A 16,992-nucleotide genomic window follows, 5' to 3' on the forward strand; every position below is an offset into this window, starting at 1 on the left:
CAATTTTAGCTATGTATCTTTCCTCACACACAAACCGCTGCAGAGTTAGCTCTGATCCAGGGTGTTACGTGTGACTTGAGTCTACTTCAAGCCTTCCATTGAAGAAGGGTCAAGCAGCATGTAACACCCTGGACCAAAGCTACTGCAAAGTACACTTTTCATACCTCCTATACAACTCCATGTGGCCCTACTTCACATTGTGGTGTAAGCCAGAATCCAGTGGTAATGCTATCAGAAAGCCCAAAGAATTGAAAAGAGTGCCTTTTGAGGTGCTCCCAATGTTAGAAATCATCTCCATGACAGCCTGCTAAGTGCTGACTGTCTATTTGCTGATCAGTTGGCCGTATGGTTGCTGTGCAGGCCACTTGTCAGAGAAGGTGAAGGAAGTTCCACATCACTGTCTTGTCTGGGCTCAACTATCACATGGTGCACAACATTTCCTGTAGGGACAAGAAATCATTAAAAGAACCATGAGTAATACTGTGCCATTGTATCCTCACTCTGACCAACCAGTGAATACATGAGGGGCATTACTCAAATCAAGGTACGGGTTGCATCCCAAATGGCACTCTAATCGCCTTTATAGTGTACTACTTTTGACCAAGGCACATAGGGTTATATAGTGCACTATATAGGGAATAGGGTGCCATATGGGACACAGCAGACAAGAACAGAGTCCTCTAATAACCTACTGATACTATTATTTCAATGTTAACTTTATATTTCTATAACGCAGCATTTTGAAAACATGAATGATTCTTTGTGTTCAAAATTTGGTCATTAGAATCATCCATATACGCTTTATTCCACCAACATCTCAGTCAAACAACCCCATGGAAGTGAAGGCAGTCAAACAACCCCAGGGAAGTGAAGGCAGTCAAACAACCCCAGGGAAGTGAAGGCAGTCAAAACAACCCCAGGGAGAAGGCAAAACAACCCCAGGGAAGTGAAGGCAGTCAAACAACCCCAGGGAAGTGAAGGCAGTCAAAACAACCCCAGGGAAGTGAAGGCAGTCAAAACAACCCCAGGGAAGTGAAGGCAGTCAAAACAACCCCAGGGAAGTGAAGGCAGTCAAAACAACCCCAGGGAAGTGAAGGCAGTCAAAACAACCCCAGGGAAGTGAAAGCAGTCAAAACAACCCCATGGAAGTGAAGACAGTCAAAACAACCCCAAGGAAGTGAAGGCAGTCTAAACAACCCCAGGGAAGTGAAGGCAGTCTAAACAACCCCAGGGAAGTGAAGGCAGGCGACAATATGCAGGATCAGGATGCATCTGAGTGAAAGTGGAATTCACTTGTTGTGAATCTGAGATTCAGCTATCTCATGTTTACTGTCCCAGGCCTAGTTTCCAGATGCTAGTTTCCAGATCCCATTTCCTATATAGTGCACTACTTTTGACCAGGGCCCATAGGAGTCTGGTCAAAAACCGTGTACTACGTATATAGGGAGTAGGGTGCCATTTGGGACCGCATACTGTTTCCATTGGGTCTGGTACCCGTCTCCCTACTGAATATTCAGGTATGCCCTCCCATGCACCATAACATCAGCAAGTTGTTTTCTTCTTTTGCTTCATTCCACTTACATAAACCTTTGTTCATCTGCTCATCAAATCAAATTGTATTGGTCACATGCACATATTTAGCAGATTTTATTGAGGGTGTAGCGAAATGTTTGTAAAGGATTAGGATAGGAGGTTGTGTTCTCTTGGGAGAAGTAGTGTGTGGTTTTTGTTATTGCTTCATAGAGATGGAGTGTGCTTGTTAGAAATAAGTATGTCTTAATCGCTCTAGAGGGTATGTTTAATCAATTGGTGCATGGCTATGAGAGCGTCACCACCCTGTGTTGAATTTTTTCTCTGTCTGGGTCCAGACCTGTGGCCTGCCTTCCCTCAGCACTTCCTTTTCACATCCTTGTTTAAATACTTTTTGGAACAGGAGGAAATACAGTAGGCCTCGATGGTCGCTAGCCAAATGTAGTGGACCTTACTGTAAGTTCATAGTCCAATCGGGGCGGCGGGGTAGCCTAGTGTTAAGAACGAAAGGTTGCAACCGAAAGGTTGCAAGTTCAAATCCCTGAGCTGACAAGGTACAAATCTGTCGTTCTGCCCCTGAACAGGCAGTTAACCCACTGTTCCTAGGCCGTCATTGAAAATAAGAATTTGTTCTTAACTGACTTGCCTAGTTAAATAAAGGTAAAAATAAATAAAAAATGTAAATGTAGGCTACATTCATTATTTACCATAGAAATAACATTACATTTAGTCATCAGATCAGAAGGACCGCTTCATTCTTTTTTACTCTCCAATTTAGCATTTTCAGATTGAGCTGTCCATATTTGTCCAGATGAGGGAACCATAGACCATCATCAGAACATCATATCATCTGGAGACAGGCTACATAGGGACAAATGCTGGAAGCTAAAGTATGATGATGCAATGCATCTGACTCAAACTTGACTTGATAATTCAATGACAAGGCTGCACCTTACGGTCTGGGTGCTCTTGAAGCAGAAAACATAAATGTAAGAATGAAAACTATTTTGTACAGAGATGTAGAATGTCCTCCACGTCCTCTGCGATTTAGCCCTGAGACAATACGGTACACAACACATTTCCCCTCTCTCCAGAAAGAGATATACATCAGGACTAGATCATATCAAGAACCTGGGCCAAAGCATGACCTATTTCTTCCTGTTTTCACTCTTGGTCTCTCACCCTCACTGTGGGTGTATGCCAAATAGCTTGCAATTCCCTTGTCAATACTTCAACGTTACAGTTTTTTTCGATTGCTAAACGACAGTGGACACAACTGGAGTCACATGTGCAAAACTCTAACTACAGTCTGCACAGCAGCAGTTCATATGGACCAAACTCTAGTTTGTTTTTCATTGCTTGAACACAGTTTTCAAAACTCTACACACTTATCCCATGACTTTAACCACAACCTGCACAACACTGTGGATTTACAGCACTTTGTTCAAATGCTAACACACTGCTGTCAAAACTGTGAACCACACATTCAAAAGGGAATAGATTTCAGCCTTGTGCCTTTCAAACACTGCTGATTGCAATTTCAGCTGAAAGGCTAAGCAGGTGTCTTGTTTTAGACTTGTTAGTGAACACACACACATATTACAGTATATATTGGTAGAGCTCAGAAAGACTCATTTTGGAAATGGAACAAGGAAGATGGGTTTGTGGAGGGAGAAGGGTGGCAGGGAGAGGGCGGATGCGTGGAGGAAGACAAAGAAGACAAAGAGCTGTTATTTCAGATGAAATAAGGGCTACACTTATAGACCATGTCGTGAACCATGGTCTCTCATTGAGAGAGGCAGGGTTGAGGGTGCAACCCAATCTGCAAAGATCCACAGTGGCATCTGTAATGCGAATTTTCCATCAAGCAAACAGGTGAGAGTTACATCCTTACAGTAAATGAAAACATTACAGGAATCTATTTTGTATTGCAATTATAGAATATTTACACAGATATATATTACAGTAAGTTTGACTGTAAAATATATTTTTACAACAGGACCCAAAGGCTGCCCCCAACAGGGGTAAGAGGAAAAATATTTTCAGATGCGCAGGAAAATGCTATTGTTGACATGGTTGTTGTCAACAATGCAATAAAACTGCGGGAGATTCAAGATAGAGTGCTGGCTGATAATGATATATTTGAAAATGTTAATTCTGTCACCACAACAACTATTGCTCGAGTCCTAAAGAAACACCAAGTTACAATGAAACAGTTATACACTGTACCGTTCGAGAGAAACTGAACGGGTAAAAGAGCAAAGATACCAATATGTCCAGGTAAGACGTCTGAGGTTACGTACACAGCTATACAAAATATTTACAGTTAAAAAAAACACTAGCATTTCTACAGTAAAACTGTGCACTTACTGTTTTTCAGAGAGTAATGGAGGTGGAAGCACTGGAAAGACCACATTCATTTGTATTTATCGATGAAGCTGGATTTAACCTTGCCAAAACACGGCGCAGAGGAAGGAATGTTATAGGTCAAAGGGCCACTGTGGAGGTTCCAGGCCAAAGGGGGGAAAATATCACCAGGTGTGCTGCAATGGCCAATGATGGTTTGCTTCTCAACACACCACTCATTGGCCCATACAACACAGAAAGGCTTATAGCTTTCCTAGAACAGCTCTATGCTCAGCTAGTGCCAGCAGAACAGGGGGAGCCAGTAAGAAACCCCCAAGTTTTTGTCATAGTTTGCGATAACGTTGCTTTTCACTACTCTGCAGCTGTCACAGATTGGTTTGCAGCACATCTCAGATTTATGGTTTTGTACCTGCCTGCATATTCACCCTTCCTCAACCCAATAGAGGAGTTTTTCTCTGCCTGGAGGTGGAAAGTGTTTGGTCACCACCCACATGACCAAATGTCTCTTTTGGAAGCCATGCGTGCCGGATGTGAGGACACGAGTCCAGAGGACTGCCAGGGATGGATAAGGCACTGCAGAAGGTTCTTCCCCAGGTGCATGGCAAGAGAAAACATTAGATGTGATGTTGAAGAAAACCTGTGGCCTGATGCTAGAGAGAGGCAGGATTAGCCCCTCAATTATTTGTTAGAATTACCATATGTACTTTTAGTTTCTACCTTTTTTTTCTCATTACTGTAATTCTGTAAATTACTACAGACTATTGAAGCAAACTGCTCATTTTCATTTACCTTAAAGAATTGTTATGTTCTAAAAATTGTAATAAATCATGTGAAAGAATGTCACTCTTTTCTTTGAAGAAAATATTACTTTGTATGAAGTCACTGAAATTGTTCAAACTGTAAAGATGAAAAGTTTGTATTTTCTGTATTGGTGTTTGATGCTAGTGTTTTTACTCTCAGTGTGTTCTGAGTGACAGTGTGTGTTATCTCAGTGAGGGTTGTGCATAGTGTTTGGCTGCACTGAGCGTGTTTTGAGCCATGTGTTAAGAGTTGTGTTGCTTGGAATGAGTTTTGCATGTGATGTGAACTGTTTAGCTCAGGTGACTGTTGGTAGTGCAGACTGTAGTTAGAGTTTTGCACATGTGACTCCAGTTGTGCCCACTGTCGTTTAGCAATCGAAAAAAACTGTAAGGTACTTGGCAACCTATTCTCTATATAGTGCACTACTTTTGACCAGAGCCCTTTGGTAGTGCTTAATTTGAGTCGGATCCTGACGGAAAACGATCACGCACCTCTCAGTTTTGGACTGTTTAATTCCTGTGTTGTGCCTGAAAATCTCCCCCCTGCCAATATGACACATACATTAATTATTAAGTTTGGTTGGATTCTGGCCGGGGGAGGGGATTCTGGCCAGGGGGAGGGGATTCTGGCCAGGGGGAGGGGATTCTGGCCAGGGGAGGGATTCTGGCCAGGGGAGGGGATTCTGGCCAGGGGGAGGGGATTCTGGCCGGGGGAGGGGATTCTGGCCAGGGGGAGATTTTCCCAGACATGGGACCTCTCCTGGCATGAGAAATAATTGTCACTGTTTGCAATGTAAAAACAACAAAAAAAGCAATCAGTGTTAGAGTTGCCACCTCTGTAAGTATCCTGCCCCCTAAAATACCATCATGTAAAAACGTGATATACTAAGAACCGTTTTGTGTTGGTTTTATGGTTTGCGCAACAGTATAGCCTAGAGACTGACCAACGCGTGGCCGTTGCTGTAGCGCCTGAGTCTCTCTGTGAGATTCACAGAATTGAAAGGAAGTCATTCCGAATACTACACCAGGAGAAGGTCTATAATTTAGCCTATCTGTGGACTATGTGTAGCCCAATCACAAGGCATAGCCTACAGTCGGGACCAAGTGGAAAATCTGTCAGTGAACAGCATGCATCCAAAACAGGCCTTTCACAATATTTCAAATAAAATCGCAGGAAAACACAGGTTGGAAAGCAAATGTCTCCTCCTGAAAAGAGAATACTAATCTGTGTATTCTACCAAAATATTTTATCTTCCAAATAGGCCTGTTACGGATACAGGTATCCTGTGTGTGTGTGTGTGTGTGTGTGTGTGTGTGTGTGTGTGTGTGTGTGTGTGTGTGTGTGTGTGTGTGTGTGTGTGTGTGTGTGTGTGTGTGTGTGTGTGTGTGTGTGTATCCTGTGTTCTTTTCTCTCCTTCTCCCCTCACAGGTGAAAAATCATCACTCCACAATCAATTATCAATCAGAAGACACACCTCCTCCGGTTTCCTACCCAATCACAGTTCCTTTCCCTTGGTTTAAAAACCCTGTTAGTTGTTTTCTCTAGAGCTCCATCTCTCTGTCAATGCCATCTGTCTGTAGCTTGCGCTGTGTTTCACTCTCTCCTACTATGTCTCTATCACGCTTTATGTATTGAGTTCTCTTTTGTTTGAGTACCTCCATATAACTTTGTCCTCACCTGTGAGTATTATTTTTGGTTATGGTGTTTGCTGGTGGGAAAAAGGGAAACCAAGACAAGTCACCCATGGGCATACACTACCCGTAGGTGAACTTTGTTAAAAACACTAGTTAGAAGTGGGCGGACCACCCACTGTATTTTTGGTAAGTTAGCTGTTGAAATAGGCTAGTCTAGCTGAGGGGTGTTTTTGGATGCTTATAGTTTCTTTCCTTGGGTCCAGCTCAGCACCTTTTCCTGCTCACTTAGGCCTAGGCTATTGGTGGATTCAAGATGAGGTCATTGATCTCAGTTTGTCAGTGTCAAAGTAGCCTGTCATTTGAATCATTTGTGCAGTATAAAAAAAATATTCAGTCATGTAAAATGATGTAGAATTGCATGAAATTGATTTATAAAAGGCCACATTTTTCAAGGACCCTAGGTTACAATTTGTTACTCACACTTACTCATTCAAGGGTTTCTTTATTTTTACTATTTTCTGCATTGTAGAATAATAGTGAAGATATAAAAACTGTGTAATAACACATATGGACTCAAGTAGTAACCAAAAAAAGTGTTAAACAAATCAAATATATATTTTAGATTCTTCAAAGTAGCCACATTTTGCCCTGACAGCTTTGTAAACTCTTGGCTTTCTCTCAAACATCTTCACCTGAAATGCTTTTCCAACAGTCTTGAAGAAGTTCCCACATATGCTGAGCACTTGTTGGCTGTTTTTCCTTCACTTTGGGGTTCAACTCGTCAAACCATCTCAATTGGATTGAGGTCGGGTGATTGTGGAGGACAGGTCATCTGATGCAGCACTCATCACTCTCCTCCTTGGCCAAATAACCCTTACGCAGCCTGAAGGTGTTTTGGGTCATTGTCCTGTAGAAAAATAAATGATAGTCCCACTAAGCGCAAACCAGATGGGATGGTGTGTCGCTGCACCTTGAATTCTAAATAAATCACAAATAGTGTCACCATCAAAGCACACCCACACCATCACACCTCCTCCATGCTTCACGGTGGGAACCACACGTACCGAGAAGACCTATGCTCTGAGTCTCACAGACACAGCAGTTGGAACCAAACATCTCAAATTTGGGCTCATTAGACCAAAGGACCTGTCTATTGGTCGTGTGTCTTGGCCCAAGCAAGTCTCTGCTTATTATTTGTGTCCTTTTGTATTTATTATGGATCCCCATTAGCTGCTGCTTTGGCAGCAGCTATTCTTCCTGGGGTCCAGCAAAATTAAGGCAGTTTATAGAATTTTAAAACATTTCAATACATTCAGATTTCACGACACACTGTGTGCCCTCAGGCCCCTACTCCACCGCTACCACATATCTACATTACTAAATCCATGTGTATGTATAGTGTGTATGTTATCGTGTGTGTGCATGTCTGTGCCAATGTTTGTTGCTTCACAGTCCCCGCTGTTCCATAAGGTGTTTTTTTATTTATTTTTTTATCTGTTTTTTTAAATCTAATTTTACTGCTTGCGTCAGTTACTTGATGTGGAATAGAGTTCCATGTAGTCATGGCTCTATGTAGTACTGTGTGCCTCCCATAGTCTGTTCTGGACTTGAGGACTGTGAAGAGACCTCTTGTGGCATGTCTTGAGGGGTATCCTTGGGTGTCCAAGCTGTGTGCCAGTAGTTTAGACAGACAGCTCGGTGCATTCAACATGTCAATACCTCTCATAAATAAAAGTAGTGATGAAGTCAATCTCTCCTCCACTTTCAGCCAAGAGAGATTGACATGCATATGATTAACATTAGCTCTCTGTGTACATCCAAGGGCCAGCCGTGCTGCCCTATTCTGAGCCAAATGCAATTTTCCTAAGTCCTTTTTTGTGGCACCTGACCACACGACTGAACAGTAGTCAAGATAAGACAACTAGGGCCTGTAGGACCTGCTTGTTTTTAGTGATGTTAAGAAGGCAGAGCATTGCTTTATTATAGACAGACTTCTCCCCATCGTAGCCACTACTGCATCAATATGTTTTGACCATGACAGTTTACAATCTAGTGTTACTCCAAGCAATTTAGTCATCTCAACTTACTCAATTTCCACATTATTTATTACAAGATTTAGTTGAGGTTTAGGGTTTAGTGAGTCTTTTGTTCCAAATACAATGCTTTTAGTTTTAGAAATATTTAGGGCTAACTTATTCCTTGCCACCCACGCTGACACTAACTGCAGCTCTTTGTTGCGTGTTGTAGTCATTTCAGTTGCTGTAGTAGCTGAAGCGTATAGCGTTGAGTCATCCGCATACATAGAAACTCGGGCTTTAGTCAAAGTCAGTGGCATGTCATTAGTAAATATTGAAAAAGCAAGGGGCCTAAACAGCTAACCTGGAGAATTCCTGATTCTAACTGGATTTTATTTGATAGGCTTCCATTAAAGAACACCCTCTGTGTTCTGTTAGACAAGTAACTCTTTATCTACATTATAACATTATAACAAGTGTAAACCCATACGTTTTTCCAGCAGCAGACTATGATCGGTAATGTCAAAGCTGCACTGAAGTCTAACAAGACAGCCCCCACAATCATTTTATCAACAAATGGTTTCTTTTCAGCAATTAAACCATGAAGGCCACTCAGTCTCCTCTGAACAGTTGATGTTGAGATGTGTCTGTTATTTGAACTCTGTGAAGCATTTATTTGGGCTGCAATCGGAGGTGCCGATTTCTGAGGCTGTTAACTCTCTAATGAACTTATCCTCTGCAGCAGAGGTATTTGAGCTTATTTGAGCTCTTCTTGAGCTTGGTCTTTTACCAAATAGGGCCATATTCCGTATACCACCCCTACCTTGTCACAGCACAACTGATTGGCTCAAACGCATTAAGAAGGATAGAAATTCCACAAATTAACTTAACATTGCACACCTGTTAATTGAAATACATTCCATGTGACTACCTCATGAAGCTGGTTGAAAGAATGCCAAGAGTGTGCAAAGCTGTCAGTCATCAAGGCAAAGTGTGGCTACTTGGAAGAATCTCAAATATATTTTTTGATTGAACACTTTTTTTGGTTACTACATCATTCTATATGTTATTTCATAGTTTTGATGTCTTACTATTATTCTACAATGTAGAAACTAGTAAAAAATAAAAACCCTCGAATGAGAAGAGGTGTCCACACTTTTGACTGGTACTGTATGTATTTTTTTAACTGACAATTAAAATCAATCAATCAATCAATCAATTCAAGCGGTGCAGCGGTTAATTGATGAATGGAAAGATACCTCTGTTACAAAACAGAAAAAAGTTTAATGACATTCTGAGATTGGCAAACTAAACCTTCGATATTGCGTAAGCCTACAAAGTCGGGAGGGATGTAGTTTGGGATGCATTTTCTGTTTCTCGAGATTGACATAGTTTATTTATTGTGGTGTTAAAACACAAACAATGATATTGAAGTGCCCGAAGTCAGTATGCTTTATTTCTTGGTTGTGTGATGCATTGGCACAGAAACCTGTTAATGGAAAATTTGTTGCATATATTTTATGTAATTATAAATATGACATGAAAATGTAGAACATCTGATTTCCCCTTAGCTGATCATTGTTTGCAGCCAGCTCTGATTGTAGTGTAATGAAAAATGCAGGGAGAGTGAGCTCGTCTGTGGTGGTCGGCGAACCCTCAACCTTCTGGCCCATAGACCTGCGTGGCATCGACTGCTGCCCATGCTGCCCATGCTGTCACAGGCGCTGTAATGATACAGATGTAAAGAGGAGTCCTCTATGAGAGTAGTATGGATAAAACACTCAAATGGATAAAACACTCAAACATGGAAGGTTTCCTGTTTGTTACTCTCACTCTCCTGCTTTCACAAAATTCTTTATTTAGTGAACATCAAGAAGATTTTGCATTGTAATATCTCCACATGAATAATATAAACAAACAGTCGTACTTTATTCCAAAGAAAAATATATTTTCTAAATGTGGAACAAATTAGTGTTGTTGATGACCGATCAAAAGGTATTTTACACACGAAATTCATAAGAGCTACTGTACCGTATTCCAAAACCTCCATAAGAAATGGTGAAATAAACAAAAATATTAAAGGCCCAGTGCAGTCAAAAATGTGATTATCCTGTGTTTATATTTTTCACACTATGAGGTTGAAATAATACTGTGAATATGATGATAATACCCTTTTGGTGTAAGAGCTGTTTGTAAAGACAGCTAATTTTCAGTTTTCCCCTCTCCGACCATTCCCATAAATTCTTGCTTGAGAAATTGTCCTTTGCTAAGATGCTATTTTTGTTTCTTTTTGACCATTTTAATTGAAAACAATCACACTAAGGTACTTAATTTTTACCCAGAAATTATTTGATATTTAGATAAATAAATGTCTACATTAGACCTTTATTAACAACATGAATTATGAAACCAAAAAATATCAACAACTCTCAGTGTGACAACAAGCCTGATGAGGGACTAATAACATTGTGTCAATCAAAACAAAAAGCATTGCATTCTGGTCAGATTAAAACATGCATGGAAATTCATTCTGGTCAACGTGCCACACAGCCTGATTGAAATCAACATGGATATACAAATCTTTTTGGAAAACATACATAACTACAATACAATCTCATTTCAATGTGCTGCCCCAATGTTTGAAATGGAGAAAAGAGACATGCCTGTGTTTCTGATAGCTATTCTCTGTGTATCTGTGAGCAGATGAAATCCAACGCTGGCTACAGTATCCTATTCTATCTGTTTTTGGCTGGCAACAGACTGGTCAGAATTGAATCATGGGGGACTCTGAGTCCATAGATAGATAGTGGGGGCAGCATGTGGCCCTCAGCACTTCCCTCCCCCTGAGGAGGTAGAGCTGCAGACTGTTGACCTCTTCAGTTCAATTTTCATAGACTGGCTCTCGGCTCGCGACTCTATCCGTGTCACAGTGGAAACGCCTGTCACAACTGCCTTGCCTGTTTTCATACCTTTTGGCATAGGGATTCGTGTGGCCGTGGCCCGAGATGACTGCACATCCGCCCCGGGCTGAAAGGAATCACAAAGTAAGACAAAAGCACAGACAGAAAAGGTTTTTTCAAGTATTATTATCATAGACAAGCACAATAGCAACAAGAACAACTTTGTGTACATTTGGTGGAACTAAATTCAAGCTGGCAAGCTATATACTTGTTGCTGTGAATTTGATCATTGTTAAAACAAGTGTTGCAGAATTACATGTAAATGAAAGAAATACATTCACACCGATTTCAAGCGGGATGACAAAAGTTGGCCATCTTGGATATTGGTTTTCATTAGAATTGCAATATAATTGAAGTGTTGCATTACTTATCTTTCAAAAAGCTTCCATCCATAAAGAGCTTCTTTTAAATCTAGCTGTATGAAATGCCACAATGTTACCATAGCTCACCTCACACTTCACAGTATTAGGAAAGTGCATTTCAAAGCTAGCATCCCATTAACAGAACTTGGGATAAGATATTATACACTACAGTAAGCTGGTCTTATTGCTGGTGTGCAGGTCAGCCCACTTTAGTAGTCAAACATCCAAATTGGTCATCACTGGTCTGTTTTGGGTTAAAAGGAAGGAACATGTCAGTTTGTGCCAGTAGAAACTGGTGTGTCAAAACAGGCCCTTTAAGAGTGGCCTGTTTATGTTGGGGATATGCATCTCAATTCATTCCAGTGTTAGTATTGGTACAGTAACACGTAATATAAGAAGTGTATTTATTTTTGGTATACCTGGAAACAGTGCTATCTAGGGAGCAGACCCCGCCTGATATCATTTTGAAACATTTAAGAAGCAACTGAAATATAGAAGATTGGATATCATTTAGATTGTTTTATCTGAAAAGAAAGTCACATAATTGAACATAAATACTTTGTTACGAATAATGGAATAGAATGTACTTAGCCTACCATCTGTAAATGACTACAACCAATCAATTTCTAAATTGTGCAATAAAAAGCCTCTGTTAGTGAGACAGTCCTTGTTCAAATCATCATATAATGTGACAGAGAGAGAGAGCGATAGAGGGCTTATGTAAATATACTAGAATTTGAATACTCACCACAGACTGAGTTGGCCTGGAGAGGGCAGAGGTGATGGGGGTGATGGTGATGCTGCTGGTCAATTTGCTTGGCGTAGTCTTCCCAGGCATGGTGGTGTTGTTGGGTTGACATGGGGAGCGCAGCACCGTACCTGTGGGTGCCTCCTTGCTCTCTGTGCTCAAACTAAGGGGCCTTACTGTCACCGTGGGGCTGCTACTGCTACGGTGTGATGGCCTCTTGAACTGAGTTCCCAGATGGATGTGGATCTTGTTGTCCTCTGTGGTGGTGATGATACTGGCATTGGAGTTGTAGTTTCGGACAGGCGTGGGCAACGACTGCTTCTCTGGGGTCACCTTGAACACAGCCCGGCTCATGGTGCTCATGTCATGGGTCTCAGGGGATGTGGAGGCAAAGGCCACTGGAGTGGTGTTCACTGTGATGATGGAGACGGGGGAGAGAGGTCTGTTCGAGTCTGAGTAGGAGGAGCCCTTATTCCTGTCTGGGGACTTTGCCCTGGAGATGGTGGTGATGGTGACTGGAGACTTGCACCGCTCAGGCCCACCCATCATGCCCTCACCTGGCTTGCTCTTTGAGGACACGGTGGTGGGCTTGGGAACAATGGTGATGCGGGGCCTCTGAAGGCCCAGGGTGGGGATGATGGTGGTGCTGGAGAAGAAGTCCTCAGCACGAGGGCCAGTGATCTTCAAGGAGGCAGTGCTTTTCTCGTGATCGGGGGTCACTCGGATGTGCAGCGGCTGGCCTGGCTTTTGGGACATGGTCAGCTCGGGTGGACGAGCGGAACAGTCCCCATTAACCTGAGGGGATAGGGTCTTCTCTGGGGTGGTCTGAGTGATCGTCACTGCATCATTATTTTTCATCCAAGGTATCCAAGATTTTCTCAGGCCCAGATCAGTGGCTGCTGGGGGGTAGCGCTCCAGCACGGTTGCAGGCTTCTTTAGACCCCTCTGCCTCAGGTTGCTCATAATATGGTTCTCCTCCAGGACAGATTTCCTGATGAACACTGCAGGTGTGTCCTCCTCAACAGGCTCATTGACCACTACGTCTGTCTGCACTGCGGTGGAGGTGACTGGGACATCTACTATCCTCCTCCCATTCATACTGGGACGCAGGGCGCGGCTGTAGCGCTTGGTGACCTCCAGCTCTTTGGTGAGGTTGACCACATCCTGGCTCAGGCTCTTCTTCTTGTCGTCCTCCTCCAGGAACCTCTGCTGGAGGAGGGAGTAGTCTACCTGCAGCTGGGAGAGCTGGTCCTCCTTGTTCATCAGCTCGTGGATCTTCTCTTTGAGGGCCTGGACGTCTGCCTGCAGGTCTCTGGTTCTGGCCTCTTCTATTTTGCAGCGCATCCTTAACTCAGCCTCCTGGCTCACCGCCTCTCCCTTCTCTATGGCCTTGTTCATGGCGGTCTGACTCTTCATCTCATCCAGCAGCTGAGCGAGAACATTGACCTTGTCGTGCTCCGTTCGAAACTTCTTCTCCAGTAATTCGTACTCGTCCTCTGTCTTCAACAGGTCACCTTCCACCACCTCTAGCTGTTTTAGGCGGTTTTTGAGTCTTTCGATTTCCTGCGTTAGCTCCTTGACTTTGTTGTGCTCAGCTAGGGATATTTTGTCCTTATTAGCTCTGCTTTTTAATGAATCTCTTTCTGCCTCCTCTAGCCCCTTCATTTGTTTTTTCATCACGTCGACCTTGAAGCTAAGATCCCTGCACTTTTCCTCTTCACTTGCGAGTTTCGTTTTCAGTTCATCTTTCTCTTTAGTAAGAGACATCACTTTTACCTCCATTTCTGATTTCAGTCTGAGGAACTTTTTGCTCTCCTCAATCAACTTTTCTGTGACTTCCATAACCTTACCCTGCTCAGTTTTGAACATCTTATTTAAATCATCGCTCTTTAGCTCCTCCTGTTTAATTCTCTCAGTCATGTTCTTCCTCTCATCCACTAGTATCACTGTAAATGACTTCAGCTTCATCAGGTCATCCTTTAGGCCCATCTCTGCTTTCTCAAGTCTCGATTCAGAGTTCTCCAGTTCTTTCATACGTTTTTTAACTGTGTCCAGCTCACCAGCTAAGTCATTTGCCAGTCCTTTCTCTCTTACTATGTTAACATGAAGTGTTGCACACTCTGATTTGTTCATGTTGAAAGTTCTCTCCAGTTTCTCCAGCTCCCCCATTCTCTTTTGCAATTTTTCCACCTCCAGCCTCAGCTCCCGGCCAGTGATCTCCTCGTCTTGTAGCCTCTTCCTCAGCTCCCTGGCTTGGCTCTCTGTCTTGGTGATCTCCTCATCCTTGCCCTCCATCTCCAGGACTCTCTTGCGCAGTGTCTCCAGCTCCGCCATGAGGCTGGAGTTCCCACACCCCCCCCTGCTGATCTTGTCCCTCAGCTCTAGGAGGTCTTCCTCTGACTTCTGCAGTGCCTTGTTGCTTTCCTCCAGCTCCTCGATCCTGTGGGCCAGGCTTGCCAGCTTCAGGCGGAGCTGGCGGCTCTGGGACTCCTGGTTGGCCAGCTTGGCAGTCATCTCCTCACGCTCCTGGGTGAACTTGGTGGCTTTGCACTCTAGCTCCGCCTCGAGTTTGAGGACCTTCTGGCTGTCCTCCTTGGCGTTGCCGCTGACAGCGACCAGTCGCTGTTCTCTCTCCTGGAGCTCGCTGCTGAGGTCCTGGACCTTCTGGCTCTGCTGGTCGATCTGCTCGATGTGGAGCTGCCGCTCGTCCACCAGCATCAGGACAAAGGACTTGAGTTTGACCAGCTCCTCACGGACCTTCTCTAGCCTCCTGCTCTGATCCTTGTCTTTACAAGCCTGGTACACCTTATCCTGCTCCAGCAGCTCCTTTAATCTGGGAGAGGGAGAGAGAATGTGACAGAGATGGAGGAAGTGAGAGAGATATGAAGTGTGATTGAAATTGAAATTCTCTATTTGAGATTTTCAGATGTTGCTCCTGATGTAATAATGATTGATCCCCTTCTATATTAAGACACTGTGAATCTACTACATTGTAATTACACCCACAGGAACAGTGTACAGGAACACTGTAGTTACCTACTGCTACATAGCACTTATAACTATTGAACCTATGAGTTTGTAAAGTACAAATAGTAAAAAAATAGAAAGGCATTAACAGAAGGAATGAAAAAGTATTCTAACTCAACATTTCTCACAAATCTCCAAAGTTACTAACATTTCAAACATTTATTTGTGATAGGTAGCATGTGAGACACTGAAGTGAACTACACTGTATAGATTGCCCTGTTGGTGTGCACTTGCACATCTCTGTAGTTCCCAGAGTAGAGGAGCCTGACCAGACTCAAAATGAGTTCCTTACCCCCAGCCCAGAGTCCCGTGGGCAGTGGTGGGAGCTGGAATGGGAGGCAGGCAAGCAGAAGAGATGGCAAAGGCATGATAGGAGAGGGAACAACAGGAGGGCAGATTAGAAGCCTGAACCCTCATGTGATTCTCCTCAACAGGGGTAACCCTGCCCTTCACACAGAGCAAAGGACCACAACATCAGAGATATGCTAGCTAAACTGTAAAAACACAACCAGTGTCCTTAATGTGGCACACTGCCAACCTAGGGCCACCGAGTGAACCTTAACGGAATAATGTTAGTAGATGTTTAACTAATCTCTGCGGGAGTCTCTCTGTCCAAGTGCTATAGAGAGAGTCTGCTGACTGCAACAGGTCCCCCATCCATATGGTAGACACACTAGAAACACATTATAATCAGGAGTGAGTCCTGCACATCATTGTCCTTGGTTGAAGCCTGTTACTTTGTATTACAAACATTCTCCCTGCATGGCACATTACCCAAATCCACCAGGAGCCGGTCTAACAACAATGATCGCAGCCAGATTTCGCTGTTTTCTCAAAGTTTCAACAGCTTAAGCTATCAGACTTACCGACTGCTAGTCAGGAGGGATGCATAGCAGGTAGGTCCATGCCTAGTGTGTTTTGGATAGTGCAGGAGCTGAGCTGTATGCAGGCAGGCAGCGGCTCTCTCTCACAGGGTCATGAGAGGGCCCCCACTCCACAGGGACTTAGCCATCACATTCCAAACATGTCATCAATGGACAATGAAAGGTGAATGTTGTGTAAAACTAGCCCTGCTCCACTTGCGGGTGGTGATGTCATCCCTCCTCCCATTCATGGCACAGAATGGTGCTGCCCTTGTTTGGCCACAGAGGAGGAGTTCAAGCCAGGGGGGAAGGCTTTTCACACTATCTTTCCTGTCCCCCTCTTTCTTTTCTTTCTCTCTCCTCCAACAGAGAGGGGGAATTGTATTTGTGAGAAATACAGTAGATTTGCAGTAGCCTTTTAGACCAGAGGTAAAGTGATACTAAGTTAGTAGTGTCTTTCCACTTCTCATATACTAGCTGGTGTCTTGCCTGACCCAATTGTCTCTTGTCCTTCTTGCGGCCAACCGTGTTTCCATAGAAACAAGGGGAAAGTTTTGTTTCGGGGAGAACAATGTCACACTAGTGCCAGACCCTCTAGTTCATTATCTTCTGTCCCTTGAATGCAAAGGGAAGCAAAGTGGTAGAACAAAATCAAAATGTCTGTGTAGGATGCTACTACTACATC

At 43.3% G+C, this 16,992-nt stretch overlaps 1 protein-coding gene across 7 annotated transcripts in view; it reads right to left on the reverse strand.

The window, feature by feature from the left end:
• Window positions 1-9,698: 9,698 nt before the first annotated feature.
• LOC112250014 (filamin-A-interacting protein 1-like) overlaps window positions 9,699-16,992 on the reverse strand; it is a 30,352-nt gene continuing 23,058 nt past the window's right edge. The window contains exons 5-8 of one of the 7 annotated variants that reach the window (XM_024419810.2): window positions 12,418-15,250; window positions 12,089-12,153; window positions 11,317-11,374; window positions 9,699-10,071 (exon numbers count right to left, since the gene is read on the reverse strand). In XM_024419810.2, the coding sequence (XP_024275578.1) occupies window positions 10,063-10,071; window positions 11,317-11,374; window positions 12,089-12,153; window positions 12,418-15,250 (2,965 nt within the window). In that variant the 3' untranslated portion in view covers window positions 9,699-10,062. The other 6 variants (XM_024419812.2, XR_006083356.1, XM_042321544.1 and 3 more) reach the window with 6 other exon arrangements.

This window comes from Oncorhynchus tshawytscha, linkage group LG05 (genome assembly GCF_018296145.1).
Source record: "Oncorhynchus tshawytscha isolate Ot180627B linkage group LG05, Otsh_v2.0, whole genome shotgun sequence".
Classification (NCBI taxonomy): domain Eukaryota; kingdom Metazoa; phylum Chordata; class Actinopteri; order Salmoniformes; family Salmonidae; genus Oncorhynchus; species Oncorhynchus tshawytscha.